General features: G+C 35.9%; 7 protein-coding genes across 7 annotated transcripts; 2 read left to right on the top strand and 5 right to left on the bottom strand.

Annotated features, from left to right (window-relative positions):
• Nucleotides 1–140: 140 nt before the first annotated feature.
• Chk2 (checkpoint kinase 2-like protein) lies at nucleotides 141–2,981 on the bottom strand. The gene is made up of 15 exons (XM_018443358.1): nucleotides 2,407–2,981; nucleotides 2,296–2,341; nucleotides 2,172–2,227; nucleotides 1,947–2,071; nucleotides 1,826–1,863; nucleotides 1,566–1,760; nucleotides 1,442–1,506; nucleotides 1,272–1,368; nucleotides 1,167–1,215; nucleotides 992–1,102; nucleotides 818–931; nucleotides 659–751; nucleotides 538–605; nucleotides 450–473; nucleotides 141–388 (listed from the first exon to the last, which is right to left on the bottom strand). Exons 1-15 carry the CDS (start codon nucleotides 2,889–2,891, stop codon nucleotides 275–277), a joined length of 1,680 nt encoding a protein of 559 aa, XP_018287584.1. The 5' UTR covers nucleotides 2,892–2,981; the 3' UTR covers nucleotides 141–274.
• A 1,723-nt stretch (nucleotides 2,982–4,704) lies between these two features.
• Nucleotides 4,705–6,053, bottom strand: PHYBLDRAFT_126915 (hypothetical protein). The gene is made up of 7 exons (XM_018429133.1): nucleotides 6,004–6,053; nucleotides 5,872–5,938; nucleotides 5,422–5,764; nucleotides 5,324–5,359; nucleotides 5,071–5,259; nucleotides 4,934–4,993; nucleotides 4,705–4,881 (listed from the first exon to the last, which is right to left on the bottom strand). The coding sequence occupies exons 1-7, from the start codon at nucleotides 6,033–6,035 to the stop codon at nucleotides 4,832–4,834; spliced, it is 777 nt and encodes a 258-aa protein (XP_018287583.1). The 5' UTR covers nucleotides 6,036–6,053; the 3' UTR covers nucleotides 4,705–4,831.
• Nucleotides 6,054–6,897: 844 nt separating this feature from the next.
• PHYBLDRAFT_74908 (hypothetical protein) lies at nucleotides 6,898–8,780 on the bottom strand. The gene is made up of 6 exons (XM_018443038.1): nucleotides 8,586–8,780; nucleotides 8,144–8,521; nucleotides 7,981–8,067; nucleotides 7,891–7,916; nucleotides 7,353–7,744; nucleotides 6,898–7,294 (listed from the first exon to the last, which is right to left on the bottom strand). The coding sequence occupies exons 1-6, from the start codon at nucleotides 8,771–8,773 to the stop codon at nucleotides 7,037–7,039; spliced, it is 1,329 nt and encodes a 442-aa protein (XP_018287582.1). The 5' UTR covers nucleotides 8,774–8,780; the 3' UTR covers nucleotides 6,898–7,036.
• Nucleotides 8,781–11,707: 2,927 nt separating this feature from the next.
• Nucleotides 11,708–12,558, top strand: PHYBLDRAFT_66234 (hypothetical protein; the record flags this gene model as incomplete). The annotated part of the gene is made up of 5 exons (XM_018441609.1): nucleotides 11,708–11,816; nucleotides 11,899–11,935; nucleotides 12,071–12,158; nucleotides 12,204–12,360; nucleotides 12,440–12,558. 5 exons carry the CDS (start codon nucleotides 11,708–11,710, stop codon nucleotides 12,556–12,558), a joined length of 510 nt encoding a protein of 169 aa, XP_018287581.1.
• A 1,012-nt stretch (nucleotides 12,559–13,570) lies between these two features.
• PHYBLDRAFT_66235 (hypothetical protein) lies at nucleotides 13,571–14,775 on the top strand (the record flags this gene model as incomplete). Its single annotated transcript, XM_018441610.1, has 4 exons — nucleotides 13,571–13,832; nucleotides 13,915–14,018; nucleotides 14,076–14,346; nucleotides 14,429–14,775. The coding sequence occupies 4 exons, from the start codon at nucleotides 13,571–13,573 to the stop codon at nucleotides 14,773–14,775; spliced, it is 984 nt and encodes a 327-aa protein (XP_018287580.1).
• A 1,379-nt stretch (nucleotides 14,776–16,154) lies between these two features.
• On the bottom strand, nucleotides 16,155–17,966 carry PHYBLDRAFT_66236 (C2H2-type zinc finger transcription factor; the record flags this gene model as incomplete). Its single annotated transcript, XM_018441611.1, has 1 exon — nucleotides 16,155–17,966. One exon carries the CDS (start codon nucleotides 17,964–17,966, stop codon nucleotides 16,155–16,157), a length of 1,812 nt encoding a protein of 603 aa, XP_018287579.1.
• Nucleotides 17,967–18,667: 701 nt separating this feature from the next.
• Nucleotides 18,668–23,389, bottom strand: PHYBLDRAFT_149328 (hypothetical protein; the record flags this gene model as incomplete). The annotated part of the gene is made up of 21 exons (XM_018432256.1): nucleotides 18,668–18,738; nucleotides 18,803–18,854; nucleotides 18,920–18,980; nucleotides 19,077–19,213; nucleotides 19,273–19,431; nucleotides 19,518–19,620; nucleotides 19,682–19,800; nucleotides 19,868–20,005; nucleotides 20,062–20,217; nucleotides 20,286–20,405; nucleotides 20,457–20,571; nucleotides 20,627–20,862; nucleotides 20,934–21,030; nucleotides 21,115–21,677; nucleotides 21,766–21,912; nucleotides 21,978–22,298; nucleotides 22,358–22,637; nucleotides 22,734–22,839; nucleotides 22,920–23,034; nucleotides 23,110–23,223; nucleotides 23,333–23,389. 21 exons carry the CDS (start codon nucleotides 23,387–23,389, stop codon nucleotides 18,668–18,670), a joined length of 3,267 nt encoding a protein of 1,088 aa, XP_018287578.1.
• Nucleotides 23,390–23,610: the final 221 nt, after the last annotated feature.

Genomic DNA, 23,610 nt, shown 5'->3' with positions numbered 1-23,610 from the left:
AAGTTTCTTCTTATTAGAATAATCATAATCATAATATTAATATTAATAATAACAATAATAATAATTTAACTTTACATCGAATTATAAGTGTATTACGAGCATATAACTATATACTGTATTGTATCTAAGTATTGATTTTTAGGACTACCTTGAACTTCTTCTTTATTGATGCTACATGAAAAGAAATAGTTGGTAGGACAGAATACATCAATAGTTGATAATAAATAAACAGAAAGCAAGAGGACTATATTATACCCAAAAATAATTATGGGATTCAATAATTTGCTATCTGTGTTGTAATAGCATCTTCTTCCACTATTTCCGCAGTCTTTGGCCTCACTATCCATTGAGGATGAACACGTTTGATTCTTCGCTTCAGACCTTCGATCTATAAATGTACGATTATACTGAAATCAGTATTTATAAAGTCGTTTCTGATTTCAACTTACATCCATCAGCATCCAGGGACTATTCTAATTCGATTAAATAAGATGAGTATAGCTGTTTTAATATATATATATATTTAGTAAACCTTACCATGGCTTGATGAATAGTAAATCGATTGTCCGGGTCAACAGTCAAAAGACCTCTAATAAGTTTCTTGGCTGTACAAATGATTATTGTTAGTATAGAAGACTAATATAGAATAACCGGTTACCTTCAGAAGATATATTTTCCCAAGGAGAGTGATCAAACGAGTATATCCCATTTACGATCTGCTCTTCCATACTAGGTGGTCCAACAGCTTCTGCTAGAATAAAAAATCAGATTAATATAAGGTGGCTTGCAAAAATATTAGTATATATGTTATACTGACCATCAAAAGGTGGATATCCAGAAAGGCAGATATACAGCATTACACCCAAGGACCAGAGATCACATTCCTTTCCGTATGCTCTTGTGGAAGAGTGTTTCAGTACTTCTGGCGCAACTAATGGATACTTTTGTATTTAGAGTTTTTTCTTTCTTGATATTAATTTGAATACCATACCATATGTAGGTGTGCCGCACTGAGTCACAAGCTTTTCTCCGGCTTGTTGTTCTTTAGCCAGCCCGAAATCAATTAGTTTGATGTGAAGAGTATCCATATTTGCCAGCAATACTATTTAATCCATATTAGCTTGTGGAAATATAAAATATTCTAGTAGACGGAATGATTCGCTTACTATTCTCTGGTTTCAAGTCACGGTGAACAATTCCTTTCTTATGTAAGAACTATAGAAGCAATTGATTTATATAAAAAAATGCGATTGCTATTTCGATTCCCTTACATTAATTGAATCAAAGAGCTGCCAAAAAATGAAACGGGTCTTTTCTTCATCAAGTTTGCTTTTGGTTATGTAGTCAAATAATTCCCCATGCTCAACTCTGGTATTTCAATATGATAAGAAATATATACATATGTAGATACACATACACACACGCACATATACAAACTTACAGTTCAAGGACCAGGTATATAAAATCTGGCTCGTTGTAAACCTTTTCAATCTTCATAATACATGGCTGGTATATACATCATAAGTACCTGCTATAGTAATACACACCTTTCTTTATTCACTTACATGGGCTTCGAGAGACATCAAGATGCTAATTTCCTGGATAATTGAAGGAAGCATCTTTGGTTTGCGTACACACCTAGACTTTGTAATGATCTTGACTGCAACTGGTACCCCAGATTTTTTTGGTACTGCCCGACTAACAAGAGCAAAATATCCTTTACCAAGAGTATTATCTATCTTGTAATCTTCGTGGAATGTCTAATAATAAAATTAAATCAAACCATGAACATTTTGTTTTCATTATATATGATATTATTACTTACTCCCACTTCAAATGTTGGTGGAAGAATAACACGGAAGCCTATTAATATCAATATTAATATCATCGCGAGACGAGATAATATTGCATTTTAAAATTATATATATATATCTTGACTATCTTACAAGTCAGATCGTTCTCGCAAGCTTCTGTAGCTTCCGGGTAGAAAAGACGAATTTGATCTCCGGACTTGAGCATAACACGTTTTCCGGATCCAATAGTTACTCCATTTACAAAAGTGCCATTCTTACTGTTATATCAATTGTAAGAAGTTGATGAATATTTGATAGTATACACCCTCAAGAAAACCCCGAAAAACTTCTATTATTAATATCCTTAAATATAATTACCTGGTATCGTTGATATATATACTTATTCCCTTATATCTACCATCATTACCACTCTCCTGCATATCATGCAATAATTGACATAATAAATAAGTAAATAAATAATGAACAGGGCTATTTTATTTACCATGTAGATAGTGCAATGTCTCTTGCTAACTTGTGTTAATCGAAGACTTATTTTGGAATAAATAAATATTAGCCCATAAACGATCAATAGCTGTCAAAAAAAATTACTCACGTTATATCGCAGTCATCGGCGCGTCCAAGTACATATCCTGTGCGACTACCATCAGTGCAGGACTGTCTATCAAGATAAATAGATTTATATGAAGGGTGCATGCTTTGAAGATAACACCAAGCAGAATTTGTCTCCCAGTTGGGTGGATCAGGCACATAAGTCGGCGTCTGGATAATATTTTGTACGGTCGCTGAAGACTGAGAAGGTCCAAAAGGCGCAGCATCAGGTTTCGCCCAATGTTCTTTACGATGATTAATATCAGAATGAGAGCGCCTAATATGATTTCCACGCTTAGAATTTATTGTGAATGTTGATTCTGATTCAAGTCGACGCTTGGGAATTGATCCTTTAGAGGAGCCATTTTCAGGTGAAATCGTAGCAGTCGATGAACGTCTGCTTAAGGCTGTCAAAGGAATGTGTCTTTTCTCGCCTTCGATATTGGCTCCAATCGGTGGGTCTCTATTAACGGAGTGAGAGCTTGCCATTTAAATTGGACTCTGGTGATAAAAGTTTGTTTTAGATGACCAAATGTAAGAGAGAGAGAGAGAGAGAGAGAGAGAGAGAGAGAAGAGGTTGTGTACGGAAAGAGTGGAGTACAATAGTGGAAAGCAAGTTGGAGTGTGTATATGCCAGTCACGTCCATGCATCCTACCATCACTGCAAATGGCGCTTTATTTGACCATTAATATGTTTGTTTGTTTGCTTTTTTGTTTATTAAAAGAAAGTTTCTTTTCTTTTCAGGAGTAGAAACGTTCTTGACATTACATGATGATCAATAAATCTTATCTTTCTCATTCCTTATTGACAAGTATTAATAAACGATCCGGCTCAAATAAAGTATCAAATCAAAAGATATATTTTCCAAAAATGAGTTTGCTCCTAGCATATTCTACAGGTGAACGTTAACAAAGGAAAATAATAATAATAAAAAGAAGGAGATAATCCCTTTGCGAGTACCGAAAAGTGAAATGAGTATGATACGAGATATACACAATGACATTCTCTAGTCTCGGCTCACTTGAAGATATGATGATTATTATGAATAGGATTAATATACATTACCAGTTAATGCCTTTTCATGGCTTCCTATCTACTCATATCATTTTAAACTTTAAAATTAAAGACACAGTCTTTGTCTCCTTCAAGGTTTGTGGCAGTCTTGTCCATTGTGTGTTTCCTAGTTAATACTATATTAAATCATACCATCGTTGTCCATACAGTGTGTCTGTGTGTGTCTGTGTAAACTATCTATGGTTATATTATTATCTAATATGGATGTAAAACAAATAGCTTGGCAATACATTTCTCTTATTCTTTATATGCCCAACCAGGTAACTCTATAACGCCATCATTTTCATGATTGTGTCACCTACTAATTATGATCCGAATATGGGCGCTGTATTCAATGTGAGATATGGGCATCTTTATATTTTCTTTGAACGTCACTAGTCTGTAATGCATACTGAAGATAATAGTCCGTATATACTTCTGCGCTTACAATTCGTCACTTCTTTTTCCATTCTAGTAATTCTAATCTGATTCAATATCATAGGTTTATAAGACCTTGACTGTGCACGATTATCTAACGGGATCCAAATACTGTAGTTTCAATTGGGGTCAATTTTGGATTGTGGCATTGTTTTTTTAGAATACAAAGCGCTAAGAGGCCTTGTGTGACACCAAGACACTTACTTTTATTGCATACATATATATACATAGAAAATAATTAAAAGAGCAATTGACTGTGTGGCATATTTCAAAAGTAGCAAAGAGAATATTTCATAGACTCTCTAAATTAGCATAGATGCAATTACCAACGGATTTAAACTAGCTAATTGGAGTCTTTTGAACCTTGATTTTGAAGGCTATTCATTTTAATCTTTTTAAGCTGACCATACCAAATGTATATACCAGAAAATTATCTAGTGTAACTCATTCTAGCTTTATATCAGCCTGATCTGCACTTATTGTACTAGTACTTGATAAATATAACTGTGTAAATTGATAAAAGAAGAACGAATTGCTAAATGACCCTTGCCAAAGAAATGATTGTATCAAATGTTTAGTCAATTTTAAATATTAAAAAAGTGGACATATATTCCAAAACAAAAGCTACCTTTTATCTTCACTCTCCCTATCTTTCCTCTTTTGCATTGTGAGTATTTATTATTTAACACAGCAGCATACGTTACTGTTCGTTGTTACTCTGGATAGCTTTCATTAATCCTTTTTTACCGAGCCAGAGACACCCTCAAAACACTATACGTATACTTTGCACCATTGATCTCTCACCATATTAATACTAGGATTTACATTCTTTATTTCTTGGAAACAAAGTATATCAAAGCTTAATTGATGCATTTTATTAATTAGAATTAAACTGTATCCACCGTTTTAATCATGGGTACATTTCCTAGACACTTGTCTATGTAGAGCGGCTGATGGTCTTGGAATCGGCTTGTGCAGTAGGGAAGACTATATACATATCTAGTTAGTAGATTATTTCTTTATATATCATTAAAATTACCAAGCATATCACTGATGTTGACGTGGGGAGGGCGGGAAGCGGTGAAGACAATAAGTTCAGCTAAAAATGGCTTTGTATTAATAAAAAAGAAAGAAGGCTGTTTCAACTAAAGATGGGTTAATAATAGTGTCTCATACCGATATCCTGTCCAACGAGAGGTTGAAGACCCTTGTACACATTATCTGCCTTCTCCTGGTCACCACGGAAACGGATAGTAGAGAATTCTGTCTTGACCATACCAGGACAGATCTGACTGACTCTAAGAGGTGTATCTACCAGCTCAATGGAAAGAGCTCTGGTAATTGCATCAACAGCATGTTTTGTAGCTAATAAAAGTTTTTCAAAAATCTGTTAAACAAGAAATATTATATATATATATATTAATATTACCACAGTAGATACTTCCACCACCATAGCTCTGTTTGCCTATGTGTTATCATGTAAGCCAATCTTCCGATGTGTCATCATGTTCTTATTAGCTATCTTACCTGCCACAGATCCAAGGTTGATGATATGACCAGTCTGTCTAGCAAGCATACCAGGGAGAACAGCTTGAGTCAAGAAAACAAGACCCTTGACATTGGTGTTGAACATGGCATCAATAGCCTCTGCGCTTGTGTCCAATAAACGATCCAAGCCAATAACCAGACCAGCATTGTTTACGAGAACATCTACATGTTTAACCTTTTCTAATAAACCAGGAACAACCTTGTCGATATTTTCCTTATCGCTCACATCAAGAGCAACTGTATAGATGGTGATGTTGGGATGCTGCTTGAGGATGTCAGCCTTGAGCTCATCAAGCTTGCTAAGACGTCTGGCGGCAAGAATCTAGTCATCGACATAAAATAACAATAATAATAACAATAAATAGTCGTTGAGCAACAAGTTTAGCTTAGTTTATTCTGCTTTGTTTTTACTTGTCGAAATAAACTTACCAAGTTTGATCCCTCTTTTGCGAATTCGCGTGCACATGCTTCACCGATTCCGGCGGAGGCACCAGTACTATGTCGGAATGTAAGTAGACTTGTCGAATAAAATAAAAATTATCAGACATGACTTTGGCTTACATAAGAATATTCTTTCCCTCAAGTCTGCCCATATTGTTGCTTAATAATTTATTTATCAGGGAAAAGAAAGAATGTATAAAGCGCGTATATAAGGACAAATGTCTAGATAAGACAAGAGCGCTACTTCAAACAAAGGTTTTGTGGACTCCAAGAGTATTTCTACAAATATGTATATTTTCAATAACTGGCAGTCTACATATGCATTTGATTTGTGATCTCTACTCATAAACATAATATTACGTTTATTTTTATTGCGATGCATAGTAGCCCGATATATGAGTAGCCTCTATTTGAAATCAATATTACTGAGTGGAAAGTCTCAAGATTATTGAATCGATAGTGTAATCCCACGGCCAATAGATATTCCGATAAATAGAAAGAAAGAAAAAAAGGGACAGATTATATTCTCTCACGCGGGGTTTTCTTTTGACTAATTTTGCACTAAATGCTGACTGACACTGATTACAAGAGATCTTGCATTACTTTGATAGTATAATATAAGCTTTACAATAGAGAAGAATATATGACAATTAGTCATATGTAAGACGCGACTCCTATGAGATACGTGGCTTTCTATTTAGCCTCCAACGCCGAAATTATCCACATTTTCCAACTGGCTAGAACTTCTTTCTTTCTTTCTTTACAGCTTGAATACTTCCAAGGGGTCGATATACATATGCATTTTTAGAATGTATTTTTTTCTCTTTCCTTTTTAAGTATCCCTCTGTATCGAATGATCCAAGTTTATTTTATGTATAAAATTTTCAAGAACTTTAAATTTATGCAAATTTATTACCTATAAGCCAGGACTCCCAGGCTGAAGCAAAACAAAAACAAAAAACAACCCACATCTTATAAAACCATTATGGGCTAGAAATAATTGATTGCTGAATATTATCTTTACATTATAACAAAAATCGATTTATAGCCGATTCTTTTTTGTTGTTTATTAATACAGTAGTTAGTAAGCTCTTTTATAAGAGTAGAGATGGGGATGAATAAAATAAGGGAAAATAGTACAGTATATATAAATTTAAGCAATAGTAAGGTTGTCAAGAGATGCCTCAACAGGGGCGTTGGCAGCCTTGAGAGCAACCTCAAAATCGTGCTTGATATCATCAATGTGTTCGATTCCGACAGAGACACGAATCATATCCTTTGTGACGCCGGAAGCACGCTGCTCCTCATCGGATAACTGCTGATGAGTAGTAAGAGCAGGAGCAATTACAAGAGTCTTGGCATCACCAACGTTGGCAAGATGAGAGCTGAGCTTGAGATTGTTGATAAAAGTCTAAACATAAAAAGTTTAGTCCCCATTACTAAGGCTTTGAATTATATAATATACTTACAGAAAGAGATCCCTTGGCACCGAATGTCAAGACACCACCGAAACCGTGCTGGAGGTACTTCTTGGCAATAGCGTGGTAAGGGTGGTTCTCAAGACCAGGGTAAGAAACCCAGTTAATATCATCTCTGGCCTGCAACCAGCGAGCAAGCTCAAGAGCATTGTCGACGTGACGCTGGACACGGAGAGACAAGGTTTCAAGTCCCTGCAACAACAAGAAAGAACCAAAGGGATTAAGACAGGCACCGATGTCACGGAGACTCTCTGTTCTAAGACGGAAAGAAAAGGCAGCCTTGCCGAAAGTCTCCCAGAAGTTCAAACCGTGGTAGCTAGGGGAGGGGGATGTAAATTCAGGGAAGCGGCCATTGTTCCAGTCAAAGTTACCGGCATCAACAACTATATTACGCCCATAAATATTGGTTAGCTTTTATGTTTATAATTGTATATGCATGTTCCCCTTTATGCACCGAAAAAAATCTTTATATTCTGTGAACTAATGATCCCATCAACCGAGAAAACACACGACAATAAATCAAACTTACCAACACCGCCAATGGTGGTACCATGGCTAATATCAACCATGTGGATTAGTTCATCTCTCAATAATACCATATTCCTTATCAGTCACTTACCCTCCAATCCACTTGGTAGCAGAGTGTACAACAATATCAGCACCATGCTCAAGAGGCTTCACGAGGTAACCACCAGCACCGAAAGTGCTATAAAAAAAACAAGATGTGAGCACAACAGCTTCTGATTTGCTTTGTCGTGCATCGTAAAATCGCGCATCCTTACTTATCGACAACCAAAGGAACGCCCTCAGAGTGAGCAACATCAGCCAAGCCCTTGAAATCAGGAACATTGAACTTGGGGTTACCGAGACTTTCAACATAAACAGCCTTGGTCTTCTCGTCGATCAACTTGCGGAAATCTTCGGGATCATCACTTTCAGTGAAGCGAACTTGAATACCAAGTCGGGGGAAGACAACCTTGAACTGGTTATAAGTACCACCATAGATGCTTGACGAAGCAACAATGTTGTCACCAGCAGTAGCAAGTGTAGCAATGGTCAAAAACTGGGCAGCCTGGCCAGAAGACACGACAGTAGCAGCGATACCCTTCTCGAGAGCAGCAATTCGCTTCTCGAACACATCGTTGGTGGGGTTCATGATTCTATAGTAGAATCAGTTAATCATGTCTCGTATAATGATTGAAGAGCTATTTCTAAAGACTTTACCTGGAGTAAATGTTACCACTGGCGCGAAGAGCAAACAGGTCGGCACCATGGTCGCTGTCATTGAATACATAGGAGGAAGTAGCATAGATGGGGACTGCACGCGAGTTTGTGGAAGGATCAACAACCTGACCAGCGTGTACCTGGAGGGTATCGAAGTGGTACTTGTATTCTTCAGGGGCGTTAGACATATTTGATGTATGAGCTGAAGAAGAGAGTTTTGTGAGGAAAGGTGCGGTTTTATTGCTGTCGCTTTAGCGGACTTTTGATCATCTATTCAAGTCTTTCATTTAGATGAAGATGGCGCTATTGAACTATTGTTTCGCTCATTGGCTGGTTGCTTTTTATTGGCCAAATCTTAAAATATAAAGATATCATATACCTTTCCGTTGTCTCACCACTAATAGACTTTCTACAGCATTTTGAAATGTCAGAAACTCGGTAAAACTTCGTTCCCGTTATTATTTGACATCAACCCCATCTAAAATCTGATAATAAAATGAACAGCTGGTAGTCTAGTTCATCTCATTTACTTTTACCCCACTCGCCTGGACCACACATGTTATGTTGATAGTATTATGCTACTATATGAACCAAAGCTTGATGATCGATCCATAAAAGGCTTTCGTAGATCTGCTTTTAGCGTGTGTCTTACAGTAAGAGACTGTGATACCCCAACAGTCGCACATAAACAGAGAAAGAACGAGAGAGAACAAGAAAGATCCCAATACCCAGAAGAGTTCCCTGGAAATTCAGACTAGGATTGTTTTCTTGTAAATTAAATACGACTATGTCAGTATTACTGGGTGTTTTTTTTTTACAAATAGGATTGACTACAAGATATCGCTAGAGTAGCACATCTTAGTCTTTAACACCCTTTGTTCATTTGACCTATGTAAAGAAGTTTTATTTGATTTTACCTTAGCACAGTACAATATACCCAATTTAACTATAGAGTTTGTATTGAACCAAAAATACCGACATCCCCACACTCATTAAGAGTCATGCGTAAGATAATCAAGGAACAAGATCTTGAAAGGCGTCTTTTTTTTTCTTATCATCTTTATAGTATATATATATGTATTGTACAAGTATCCACAAAATTGCATTATATTTTAATTTGTGATCCCAATAGTCTATTCATAGTCGTTCAGTAGAATTAGGGTCTAGGTGATCAATATTATCAAACTTTAGTTATTTCTTTATTTTTTTGTCGAGGCTGATGCTTATCCATGGTAAGACCAAAATACTTTAAGGAAATCTTATTTTGTACTTCAAGCCATCTCCTCTAAGCAATAATAATAATAATAATAATAATATAATCACATAATTGTATTTTTATATCCAATTTGATTTTATGAATAGACCGTTGTAGTATATAATTCACTTGAATATTACTTATTATTTATCTAGATCAAAAATACTCTCGTAATATATTAGTCATTAATCAACCAAAATACACTCTTTATGGCAGACCATTTTCTGATAGCACACGATGTTTCCAGGATGGAAGTCAACATTTCCTGTTAGGATATGTTTTTGGAAATAATATGATAGATAGCTATTTTATTGTTAATATAAATCTAATAGAATATATGCTAGTAATAACAATATATGGTTATAAGAGTATGTGATTAACATTGTGCTTGTTTATACTTGGCTAAAGGTATTACCCTATATTTTATTAAAGTAATCCCACTAACAATATGTACGGATTGTTAGAAATTAAATATAATTATTGAACGCGGGACAACGGGTTACATTTGGGTGGTCCGATAAAGTTGAGACGTAGGCTCCCACCAACTAATGCCAGCTTCCTATAAATATTGATTTAATTTGATTTAATTTATTTATTTTGATGGTCTGCATTTGTCTTGTTTATCTGCATCGTCTTTTTATCATGCATGCCATATTGCTTTTAAGTTTTCCCATATTCGTCTAAAAGATTACCTTTATTAAACAGTACTTTAAAGCAAACTGCTAAAATGTAATATTATAATAGAGTCCATTTTAAGTGTAGTGGGATTGAAACACATATTCGGAAGCTGCAAAGCATTTGGCTAGAAAATAATGGACTAAAACCTTCAGCTCACTCAAAACTAATATCGGCTTGTTTACGGACAAACTTGATGCGTTGGTAAAGGTATATTTATTCTACAAAAAGCTCTTGAATTTTATTGAGGTATTCAGCAATTGACACACTAGTAATTCGGCACTACAAAAAAGTAGAACAATATCTTCCACAGAATTTATAGCTCCCATAGCAAAATACCGAAAAATAATGCTCATATTTTGAGAAGAAAGAACACTTTTAATATACCAACTTTACCTTTCTATTAAACAGAGGCAGCAATAGTGCTAAGTTTTCTCTCAAAACATTTCTTTGACTTTTTTTTTGCCTTGGTAAAATACCTTTAGATTGTTTCAAATATAATGCAAAACACTTATAACGTTGAGGTTTTCTCGCTGGGTTGACTCTTTTTGAAAGTATCGTATTATAATAATACTATCCTTTGAGCACCTGCACTTGCGCTTGCACCTAAACAAAATATACTACTTAGCCTGCTGTAATAACCGGTGTGCATCAAAATTTCACTTCACTACACGTAATTCAATATGAAAAGATACCTCTTTTATGATATCCATGCCTTTCTTACTCAATATACCATATATCTGTCAACTTGACTTTAAGGACTGTAATATGAAAGCTGTCTGTACATCTGTGGCGAATCATTCTTATACAGAATATTTAAGGATGGGTCTTGTAACTTTCAATACTTGTCTCCTATTCTTATTTGAATTAAAATTATATTTTGCACCGTAAATATAATGGCGAATGTGTGTATTTGATGAAGAATGGAGGGTTCAAAGCATTCACTGATATTCGAAGTACAAAAAGGTTTGTGGGTAATTAATGATTACTATTTCATAAATACATTCATATTAAGCTTCTTATGTACAGTCTGTAAATACAATGAGGACATTGTTGGTGTATTCAACTCACCACACAATTTCTGCCTCTCTTTCAAACACGCATTTCTTCATTCCTTCTCATCTCTGTTTTCTCTTCATTTTTTCCCGACTTTTCTCTCTTTCTCTTTCTCCCAATTCAATACGTCTTTACAATGTCCATTCGAATCAGCCAAATTCAGTATTATATATATTTCGCGCAATTAGCATTCTCAAGAATCGTCTCAACTTTACCGCCAAAAGCACCCTATACAATCAAACACGGTGATTGACACAATTATAATAAGACATATTATATTATATTAATCTTCAGATTTATTTAACTAGATTAATTTTTCTTATAAAGGAGACTTTCTAATTACAACATTAATCTCTTCAATCAAGTAAAAAAAAGTTTAAACGCGTATTTTTTTATTAGAGTCAACAACAGTTTAAAAATTATTCTATTTATTAAACTTATACATAAAGCTATTTTATTTCATATAATTTCACTTAATGTTCTTTTACTAATGTAAAAGAATAAAAAGCATGACACCAAGTTCTTTGTCCCCGCATTACGCGGCTCAATCTCCCTCAGGACGTAAACCTGTCTTGGTAGCGAAGGAGGTGCTGGAATGGTGGTAAACCAACGGAAAGCACCCGTTCATCCAGCCCCACATCTCGTCACCGAGTAATGTAGGTGCGAACTCGCCAGAGAACTTACCACTAGGTGATAAGGTCCAGCTCATTCGACTACCAGTAGCTTCACCGTCAGCCGTTAAAGAGTTCAGTCAGGTTAGCAGTGAAGAGCCAGCACATCTCACCACAGGTTAGACCTCCCTCCCCCCAGCATCATGATTCCACATTGGCGATGCGATGTACACAGTAGTCCTTCCATAAATGAAAAGAGACCATGCCCCACGACTTCTCAGAATTAACTGAGCTGGCGAGTAACAACTTTCACTTTCCGATGCTTGTAGCATGGAAGAATCTCCCTGCAACGGTCGCAAGAGACGCCTCACTATGAAACCGGGACTGTTGTTGCTCAAGGAGAAAACAAACGACACGCGTTGGAGGGGTTCTATTTGTAACAGAAATTTTTTTCATCTGCGATTAAAGTTTAGGACTGCGCTTTTTGTCAGTCTTATATGTCCACGTCAGAGAAAACGTGATATAGCTGTATATTCTTTTTACTTGCTTTGTGTAACTTTTCTACCGCAGAAAGAACAGCTAATAATATTTAATTAGAGTACTTACGAAATCAACTTTGTAAGGTGAAGTAAAGTAAAGTAAATCAAATAAGCAAAAGAGTAATGAAAGGTTCGGTATTGATCGGTGTAGCAATGACTCTCAAAGTGGAGTACAAGTTTCTAAAGGCGATTTGTAGGTTACTCTAAAGTGGTCTGTGCACTTCTTGCTAAAAAGGGTAAAAGAAAGTTTTTTCTTTTTCTTTTGCTTGTAAAAGTAGACACAAAAGCAGCCCAGCAATCACTAGAAAACAAAATCTTATATACATATTTCAAACGAATATTAAGCAATAGATAAAAAGCAGAAAAGGAAGCAAAAAGTATGCATGCCTATTATCTGGATCTCATCATAAGAGAGAGGACAGCGTAGGGTATTTTGAGACTGCTAGAAATGGAAGAAATATAAAACCAGAATCGTAATATACGTCTCCGATTAAACGAAGGGTACTTTTGAGGACGTAATGGAAATTATATTATACTTCTTTCTTCTTCTTTTATCCTATTTAACAGAAAAACATTATGGTTACTATCACTCCTGCTATTTACGGCTATTACTTGCTCCATCAAAACACTCAACCCACCATCTCTAAGAAGAGAGCCACTTATAAGCGTCTTGATTTGACAACTCTTTCTGATAATACCTGCAAGAAAGAGTTCCGGTTTACTCTTTCTGAGGCAGCTATTCAATTAAGCCATTGGTTCATTAAAAACAAGCGTATATTACAGATATACTTATATTTATATAAGAATTAGATTAAACGCATGTGTGTATGCATGAATCTTCCTCGTATCATGACCTTCAAACGATACGAATCTTATAGAATATGTGTGCAACGTGAATTCGCTTTTGCATTAGTACTTTACCGTTTTGCGCACCCTCGAAGCTATTGCACGATGGAGAAAAAATGGGGCATGAACAGAAAGAATATGGCCTGCATAATAAACCAATTTTCGACTATGCTGATCAGCAAATTCAAGTATGGTCTTGAATTTGATAGCCGCCAATTCTCTCGAGAAAATTGTGCCAAATTTTCAGAGGCCATCTACGAGCAATGTAATTATATCTCTCAATACAGCATTGAATATTATACCATATAAAACTAAGCTAATTTTTAATAACCCTAATAAGTATGTAGGTGGCGTATATAAAAACATCATTGGCTTTATTGATCGCACAATGCAGAAAGTCTGCTGTCGTACAAACAATGATGAGCAGAAACATACTGGCAATGGATGGAAGGTAATGCATTAGGTTTAGGAATATATATATATATATGTGTGTGTGTGTGTGCTAAAGCTCTATTCTGAACAGCATGTCCATTGCATTAAGTATCAAGCTATTGGTACACCAGATGGTATCACTAGCACCCTTGTGGGCCCATTTATTGGGTCTGCTCATGATGCCAAGGTGTTTGATGATACAAATACACTTGATCGATTGATTCTTCATCTTGGCCAGTTGGGTCCTTTGACACCACAAGTCAATTATAGAATTTACGGGGATTTGGAATACAAGAAGTGTAAGCATGTATTCAGACCATACAAAGAGCACGAGATCAGAATACATGGTAAGTTGTCGTAGCAGTAATATTACAATCTATTGTTTTTTTTCTAATGACTATAATTTGAACATGATGTATAAAACCGTAGCTAATGGGAAGTATGTTAACACTGAAATGGCGAAGGTCAGAGTTCAAGTGGAGATAGAGTTTGGGAAAGTATCCCAATACTTCAAGCTTTGCAAGTCTAGCTACATCATGAAGTTCAAAGGGAACACGAACCCAGCTCTGGTCTACATTCTCTGTACTTTGTTCAAAAACTTCCACACCTGTCTAAATGGATCAGCTACAAAGCCAATTTTTGGATTAACTCCTCCAACTATAGAAGAATACATCAGTGGTCTTATGCGTGAGCGACAGAAGCATGACACCATTGACAATGTTGATACTATATTGAATAACGCATCAAATTTGGTTCAAAATAAACCAATTAAATAAATAAACAGCAAAAATAAAAGAAAAAAGAAATTTGCTGAATGTAAAAAGTTTGTTTTTATTATTTTTGAGAATTTTTTGCCACGGTTTCAAAATGACAAAGTTAAAACGATTATCTGACCCATGCTTACAAATGTGTTCTTTAACAACCATTGGGCTAATAAGAGTTAGAATCACCTTTTTTTCTTGTAGTATTCACGAATTACTTCATCTTGCTTTTGTTCCATGTTAAAATAAATAGAAGAAAGGTAAAAGCAACAAATGTCCAAATATCAGCATTAGAAAAGCTTCTTAATTATTGTTGAGATATTTGGGACTGCTTATGAGTCCGTACTTTAACATTAAAGAAAGTAGATACTGCAGGAGCGTTTATCGCATATTGCAATTGGAAACCTTTCCAAGATTTCTGAGCAAGATTGCTTGGTATTGGTTTGGAGGCCCCATCTTATCCGGCTCATAACAATGCTCTCAAATCCTCGGTAAACTACAAATACATTGCTTGCATTCATGCCAAAAAGCATGAACATATCATCTGGGCGTCTCGGAAAACTGTATCAGTTCAGCAACATTGCAAATCCAAGGTTCTTACGGGCTTTATACTTAAAAAACGGTATACATGATCCAATCTGAGTGCTGTTGGTATTCTCTCAATTTCATCCAAAGTGAAACAATATATAGACACAAGTACCATAACTAAAGAAATTTAAGTTTAGCTTGATGTACATATTTTTCTTGAGCCTTCCACTTTCTCGAGTTAAAGCTTCTTTGCTCTGCTGTTGGTGTTGGTGTTGTCATTTACAATGAGCTTGACGGCGATGGTGAATGTTATATTCAGGAAGATCAGTAATTTTACTTTGAATTTAGACTATCAAATTTTAATATAAAGAACTCGCTAGAAAATGAAGCTTGCATAATATTTTCATAAGCTATATTTTTTGACGCAACAAGATAATACACATATGGTGTATATGAGAATATTTTTTTTAAAAAAAGTTCTAACTTGAGTGCCTTTTTTGTGAGTTGTTACAAGGCAACTTCAAACAGCTCTCTATTATACGTAACTGAATTTTATTGAAAATCCAAGACCTCTTGGTCATATATTGAAAAAAAAGAAACCGATTGCTTTTTAAGAAATTATGTTCTCTACTCAATAATAGTTAGTAGACTGTGCACTAAGAAAATGGTTTTAGTAGATCTTTGTTCTTGTTGTTGGAATATATACATACACACCATCGTTACTTAGACTATATATTTTATCTTACTCTCTTATCTTTATATTAATATAAAACAAAACAAAAATACCAAATGTAAAATATTCTAAGTTTGTTAATTCTCTATACATTATACAGTTTCATTTTTGGAAACGAGAAACCAAAATATAGCTAAAGTTGCGTAATTCTGATCGATGCTACTCTTAAATCCAGGTATCCACGGCCTAGATCCTCTTTCCAATCCTCTTTTCGTAAATAATCTAATCCACTTGGATTATTTGGGCCTTCGACGTATTGTTCTTGCTCTGCTTTAAACGATTTAAAGTAATTCTCGGTATATTTAACCTCGGTTTCGTTTAGCTCCCATATGGTGCATTGGGTTTTGCATGATTCAGAAAATCTTGCCAAATGAAACCATTTTACCTCGGCAATTCCTCTAGATGACTGACCATTAGATAATCTTCGCCTCTTATGATTTTTGTCTGACGAAGCTTGATCTGATTGAGTAACTGCAATCAAGTGAATCCTGATAGATTCTCCAGAATCGTTTATTGGGGCATAAAACTTTGCTCCTCCGATAGCAAAAGTATTTAAATGTGATCCTGCCATATCGAGAAGTGCGGATCCATTTGTTAAGAATGGATTACATTCTACTCTTGTTGCATGCATTGTTATACGCCCAAGATTTTTGCAACGACTTGATATACGACTCAAGACAGCTGAGCTTATCCTAGATATCTGAAAGTAAACAGACTCTAAGCAATGTGTGGCACCAACTAAGGAGGCTTCTGGGCTGATTGAAAGGTCGCATGTAAGAGTTACGTATTTCAATGCCTGACAACAATCTAACAGCATATCCACATCAAATGTAATATTTTGGGCTGTTATGTCTAAGCTAACCAGAGCAGGACATTCACCAAGCCCGTTTAAGAGAACTACAGGATTTTCTGGATGGTCTTCGAGGTCTAACTCAATAGTATCGACGGTGTCTGGCAAACGTGATAAAATCTCACTCATAAATATCCCTTGAATATCAAAAGATGGTTCACCACCGGCTATATAGTTGAATTCGGTAAATGGAGACTGAAGTTGTTTGAGAAGGAACATGAATAGGGTGTGAAGTGCATGATTGTCCGAATTACCCCTGAGCATAACATACTGTAAATTCGAGAAATACACTTTTGGGTTTCTTCGAAACAAGCCCAACGTTTCGTCCATGTGAATATTTGGACTTCCACTATCTGGTTTATCTTTCCAGATGAATCTGGTTAAGGAGGGATACTTGCTTCCAAAGTAGAATATCCATCGAAGATCAACAGGGTCAACATTAAGTGACACCTCTTTCATAGAATGTGTCGGTGTGTGTGTTTCGAGAATACTAATCTCGTTATCTGAAATTTCTGAGAGCTCGGTACCAATATGAAGTTCTTTTAAGTGAGGTAGATGGGCGTGTATCTTTTCAAAGTCGCCAAGGCACATACGCCCACACCCGTTCGTTCGCTGATAAAATAAATCTTCGATTGAAGGTAGGTGGGGTAGGATAGAAACAAATTCTGCAATGTCTTTTCCGTCAGTTCCAGTGTACACTGTAAGTTCCAGAGTCCTCAGGGATTTCCAATGGTCCCAATCGCTATTTGTTCCCAAGTTTATTTTTGAGAGACTTTCGTAACCAATTGAAAGATCGTCCAAGCAAGAAAATGCCTTTTGAAGGGTCTTTAGTTGATCTTCATCGACCTGAACATCGTTCGAAAATGAAATACCCTGGACATAATTGTACTTCTTTTTTTGTCCAAGTGGTGTGGATACAATTTCGCATAAAGCTTTAAGATGAGGTTCATCCCTGATCGTGAGGCTATTCCATAATATCTTTATGAACACTGTATTCCATTCTCTGCAAACCAAAGAGCATCCTCCTATATCTTCGGGTCCAAGAACCTTGGAAATCTCGCACAAAATGTCAAAGGGTATTATGAATGGTGTCATGAAGGCAAATGTTGAGAAACTTCTATAAAAGGTGTGGCTTGCAAAATAAAGATATACTCAAGTATTTGTAGTAAAATAAAATAAAAATACGTGCAATCGCTGAGTTTTGTGCCGTAATAAGTTTGACCAGCCGAAAGGGTATTTTTTTTCTTTTCTTTTTATTTTGAAAACCCTAGTGAAAGGGTTTTGTTGGTTATAATTGATGCATTTAGGTAAACGAAGGAATTGTTTCCGTATGACAGTCTTCAAAGTGCTCATGTGACCAAATATCTAATGCTTCTATAGTCAAATTTCCCTATACAGCCTCCTTGTGTATACCAATACAAGAGCACAAGAGATGTGTAGTTGTGTAGGGAAAGATTAGTGCTTATTACATAAACTATACCTGTAGAGAAAAATATCGAATAAAAATGAAAGAAAAGACGTGCGAGAATACAAGTTTACCTGTGATAGGAATCGATATTACTACGGCTGTATGGCTGGCAAGTTATCTCTGAAACTAATTCTAGTTAAACCGCAGCCAGCTCTCTCAGATATCAAACATAAATATACTTTTACAGTAGAAAAGACTTTCTTGTTTGTTTGTTTGTTTGTTTGTCTGTTTTATTAAATTGCAATTTACAAGTCTATACAGTTCCTTTCGGTAACGGGATATAAGATCCTATAGCTTTGTTGTTTTCATATTTGGTTCCCTACACTATTTAATTATCGCGCTTTGGATCTGCTAGTCTGTGAACAGTTACAAAAGGTCCCGGTGTCATATTACTTGCGTCTAAAGTAAAATTCAGAGTTAACAATATGCGTATTATTGGGAGTAAATTTATCAGTAACTGTACCTTGTGGTGTGATAAGAATGTATTGAGAGCTGTTATCACTTGCCGAGTCGATCTAAGTCCAAATTAATTAGTCAATGGCAAATCATAATTATATTACCAATATGTATATATACTCACAATCATCTTCATACTCTGTTTACGGTTAACAGCATCCATGTACACATCAAACTCGTCAAGACTATTAAAGAAGTATTAGTTTGCTTCTTATTTTCTTTCTTTTTTTTTAAAAAAATCTAACAATGAATAAATAACTAAATAGATTCAAAATATTTACCAAATAATCGGTGAAGAAATTCCTTGCCAAAGAGCCAATAAAAGACTGATCTGCGAAAATGATTTCTCACCACCAGACAAAGATCTAGAATCCTTTTGTCGTTTTGACCCCTTTCTAACTTGGTCACCTGTAGATACCTGTATAATTTTCAAGTAATTCTTAATAATAATATCTTCAAATATTTTTTATCAATTACTTTGATTTCAAGGGTCTCCTTCTTTTGATCGAATCGTAATTGACCAGTGTCTCCTCTCTTGTGTAAGTAGTATGCAAAATGACCCTTTGCAGCTAAAGTTATATACATATAAAAGTCATCCCAGTTCTTCATACGATCCTTGAGAGCTGTATTCATTTTCTTTTTCATTCAAATTAAACGCCACAAATAAATGGTTAACACATAAGTCTATCTTTTTTTTTATTATCGTTATTATTCAAATTTACCTTGATAAGTTCATCGATTCGCTTTATAGAGACTTTAGCATCGTGCCAAGCAGTTAGGGTATCCTTTGCTTCGCTTTCAACTTCTTCCAATGTTGCTCCAACCCTAATTTTTTTTTCTGTGAGTGAAAGAATCTTACATTAATTAAATAAAATAAAGTCCTTACTCTTCTTCCTTTCTACGGCGAGCTTCATCGAGATGTGCAATCTTCCGTTGTAAAGATTCAAGAGATTCAGTAGTCTCGACACGATTCGGGTAATCTACTATTGCTTGCGAGATCCATTCCTTCGGGCAAACCACATAAGAGACAGAAATATAGGAGTATACATTATCCCCAGACTCAATTCCATACCTTGCAGGTTGATTCAAGGTCTTCAAGTCTCTTCTTCTCATTTTCTATTTTATCAATCAGTTGAATAATGTAATCTTCCACTGATTTTAAGACGCGCCTTTCATTTAATCGCAAGTTATCAAGTTTGTCCAAATCTTCCTATAAAAACAGTTAATACTGGCAATATAAATGGTTGTAGCATTGAAATTACATACCTGTAAGTCATAAAGGCGTCTAGATGCCTCACTTTCTCCTTTCTCAATCTCGTCAAGTTGAGCCTGGAGTGTACTAAGAACTTCTTTGGTTTCTTTCTCAACCTTTTTGCAGACAGAGAACTGGCCAGCCCACAGTTTGACTTGGTTTTCACAGTTCTATTTAGTTCCCTCGTACAATGTTTAATATTACAATTAACATATGCACATTATTATACACATTCTACCTCTTTTTCCTGGACGTAAGCATCTATATTTTGAGGCCCTTCGTCGATTTCCTCCTCTTTTAGACGAGCTATTTCTCGGGAAACCTTGACTTTTGCACCTTCGTTAGCATATTCAGCATTCTACAGGATTTCGATTAGTATACGTGTATTGCACTTATTAGTCGATTGTACCTCAATTTCCGATAATGATGCCTCAATGCCCTGGATCTCTTGTCTAAGTGCGTTTTGCTCGGTTTTAAGTTCTGCAGCTCTCGCAGCAAACTTAATACCATCCTCCCGAGCCTTACTACATACACAAGTAAATGTTCATCAGTGAAGCTTACTACCGGTTGTAAACTTACACAATCTCTGACCCGACATCTTTTTTGAAACGAGGTGGCCCTTTATATTGTTGCAGTGATTCTGTACGCATACCCGAGCGGGCACCAACACTTTGACAGTCCTTTGTGAAACAAATATTTACATTTCGAGGAGGATTATACATCACTTTGTCTGCTTCCCGTCGATCATCCATGAGTAAAGTTTTTTCAATGTTATTTGCAATAATCATTTGACGTTTGACCCATTCGTTCTCAAACTGATAATAACAATAGTATAAAATACTACAGTAAGCTTCATATGGTCTTTATCATCTAATAGACAACTAACCTTGATGCCACGAACAACAGTAAGATATTGTTCATCAGGTTCCTCGTGCGAATATGAGAAAATATCATACTCTGCTACGTAGATAGAAACATGACTCCTAAACGTAATAAATCAATATGTATATAATGTTAGTTTATTTAATGCTATATTTTTTGTTTTGCTTTGTCAATGAAAACTTTACATATTGCGGCGAGTCAGAATCTTGGTCAACATGTTTCTGTCATTGAAATTCTCGACGACAAAAGCATTCAGAATTTTACCCAAAATGATCTCTAGAACAGGAGCGTATTGGGGATGCATAAGCTGTAGATATGCACCAAATGGGCCAACAGGTTGTCGACCTGACCATCTTGACTCCCTTTTTATATCACTGACAACCTCTGGCATAGCGTGGCCGAATGCCCTGAGTTTATCGGCCTTCTGAGCAACCAGTTCTTTGTGAAGATGTCTTGCATTCTCGACTTCTTTTTCAGCACTCCTGACTTGATAATCCATAGGTCTGTACCTTTCCTTTGCCTCACGTAGTCGCTGTTCTATTTGAGTTTTCTCTTCATGGAGCTCCTTTCCTCTCTGCACCAGTTTTATCTCTTTAGCCTCAAGATCTGCAAGTTTAGCAGCAGTAGCCTCTTTTTTGGGTTTATTCACTGACTCGATTTTAGCGGTTTCAGCCGCAATGTCTCTATCGCACTTGTTTATACGAATTCTAGCTTGTTTGACGTTTTCGTTGATTTCACGAATATCTGCCTGATTTTATGATAATATATATATATATATGTGTGTGTGTGTGTGTTAATAGCTCTCATATAAACAAAGCTTTAGTCAAGGGACTTACGCCAAGTTCGCGTAATTTGGATTCCTGGTCAATGATATCTTTTCTGACTCTTTGCTTTTCGTTATTGTTAGGTTCGTATGTTTGTTTAAATCCAGTTATCTCTTCTCTCTTTTGTGCCATCTCTTGTTCAAGCTGCTCTATTTTAAGCTGTGAAAAATAAGACAAGAAGAGGTTAAGACATTTAACTTTTAGTCGAAGACTTGAATACAAACCTTTCTGTTCGTGGCTTCTTCTTTTGACCTTTCAGCTTTTCTCTCTATCTCTCCCAAGTTCATCTTAGTCTTTTCTGCTTGTTTTTCTTTTGCAATAATTTGAGCCCAGACAATTTCGTTGTTGAGGTTGTCAATCTTATCATCGATCTCTCGTGCTTCGATCATTCCTTTATATCGGGCCTCGGCTTCTAAAGCCTTCTTCTGAAGATCCGGTAGGCATTGTTTCTTCCGCTCCACTATAGTTCTTGTGGTGTCAATACTCTCGCGTACCACATCATAATCTTCCATAAGTGATGACAGGAGAGTCGCTCTCATAAAAAGCTGTGATGATGAAATGTGAGAAAGGGTAATCCTATAAGTGCATGAGATCAACTGCTTACTCTATACTTGTCGTGTGGTGTGCTTGAATTCAAGAACTGTCTTGCATTATCTTGGCTTAGAATAGTAAGAGGATTATCTACTTGTATTGACATGTAATCGCAAATTGCTGTAAGCTCCTCTTTCTTTGTCGAGATTATTTTTCCGCTACTGTTTTTTATCTTGTAGTATCCAACTCCATCTTTCGATATTTTTCGCTCCACTTGGATAGTATCTCCATATACATCCGGCTTGTACGCATCAGGACCCTTGTTTGTCAAGTGAACGATAACAATAGCAGAGCTATATACACACACATACACATACACATACACACAAAAGAGGGGAGAAAAAGATAACATTGTAAGTTTGTTTAGCTTAGGTTTCTAATATACTCACTCTTCACCTTCACGGATAAACGAATTTAGTCTTTTTCCTCTGTTTGTGGATGTAGCCTTTGCACCCAAGGCAATAGTAAGTGCTGTTAAAATCGCACTCTTTCCACCTATTGTAACGTTTTGTTTCTTTTGTTCAGCCTTTCTCGATTTTTAAGAATTGAATAGATAAATAGAGACATTTACATACTTCCATTATGGCCAATAACAAAATTGATCTTGGGTCCGAAATCGACCTTAAGATGCGCATGACACATAAAATCCTTTACTTCTACGCGTGCGATAGTCCCGAACTCGTTGATTCGCTATATTAAGATAGCGTAGTAGAAGCATAAGTGTGGTGTACAATGCTGAAATTGATTATGATTCTTGATGATTACTGTTTTATTTTGAGGGTAAATTGGGCTTTGGGTCTCTTGCTCGTCTTCAGAAGTCTGATCATCGGAATCGGATTCGAATTCTGTTTCTGCGATCGTCCTTGTTCTTTTGAATTCCTGTCAAATTTAAGACTACATGGGTAAAATGCTTTCTGGGTATCCATTTTGTTGTTATTTTATTTTTTAGAGTTTTATGGTTATTCAAAGAGCTTGTATTGTATATTACAGAAGCCAAAGCCTCGGGTGAGTCATCGTTGGCCTTGCGCTTCGTTGAAGTAGACATGGTAGCTAGAAAGCCAAATCCAGCAGCGACTGTCAATTGTTAAAGGTTTGTGCAGTAAAAATCGGTAAAAAATTATACCAATTTTTTAATAAAAAAAAAATTCAAGCTCTGATTGTCCATAATTCCTAAAGATTAATATTGGGACTCCGCTCAGACGTCAGACTTGGCTTCAGGTCTCTTATATATATTCTGTTTGGCTCCTATATTGATTATGACTTATA

Source organism: Phycomyces blakesleeanus, assembly GCF_001638985.1.
Source record: "Phycomyces blakesleeanus NRRL 1555(-) unplaced genomic scaffold PHYBLscaffold_21, whole genome shotgun sequence".
Taxonomy (NCBI): domain Eukaryota; kingdom Fungi; phylum Mucoromycota; class Mucoromycetes; order Mucorales; family Phycomycetaceae; genus Phycomyces; species Phycomyces blakesleeanus.
The sequence above is the reverse complement of the archived record's forward strand: the minus strand, read 5'-3'. Positions and strand labels throughout refer to the sequence as shown.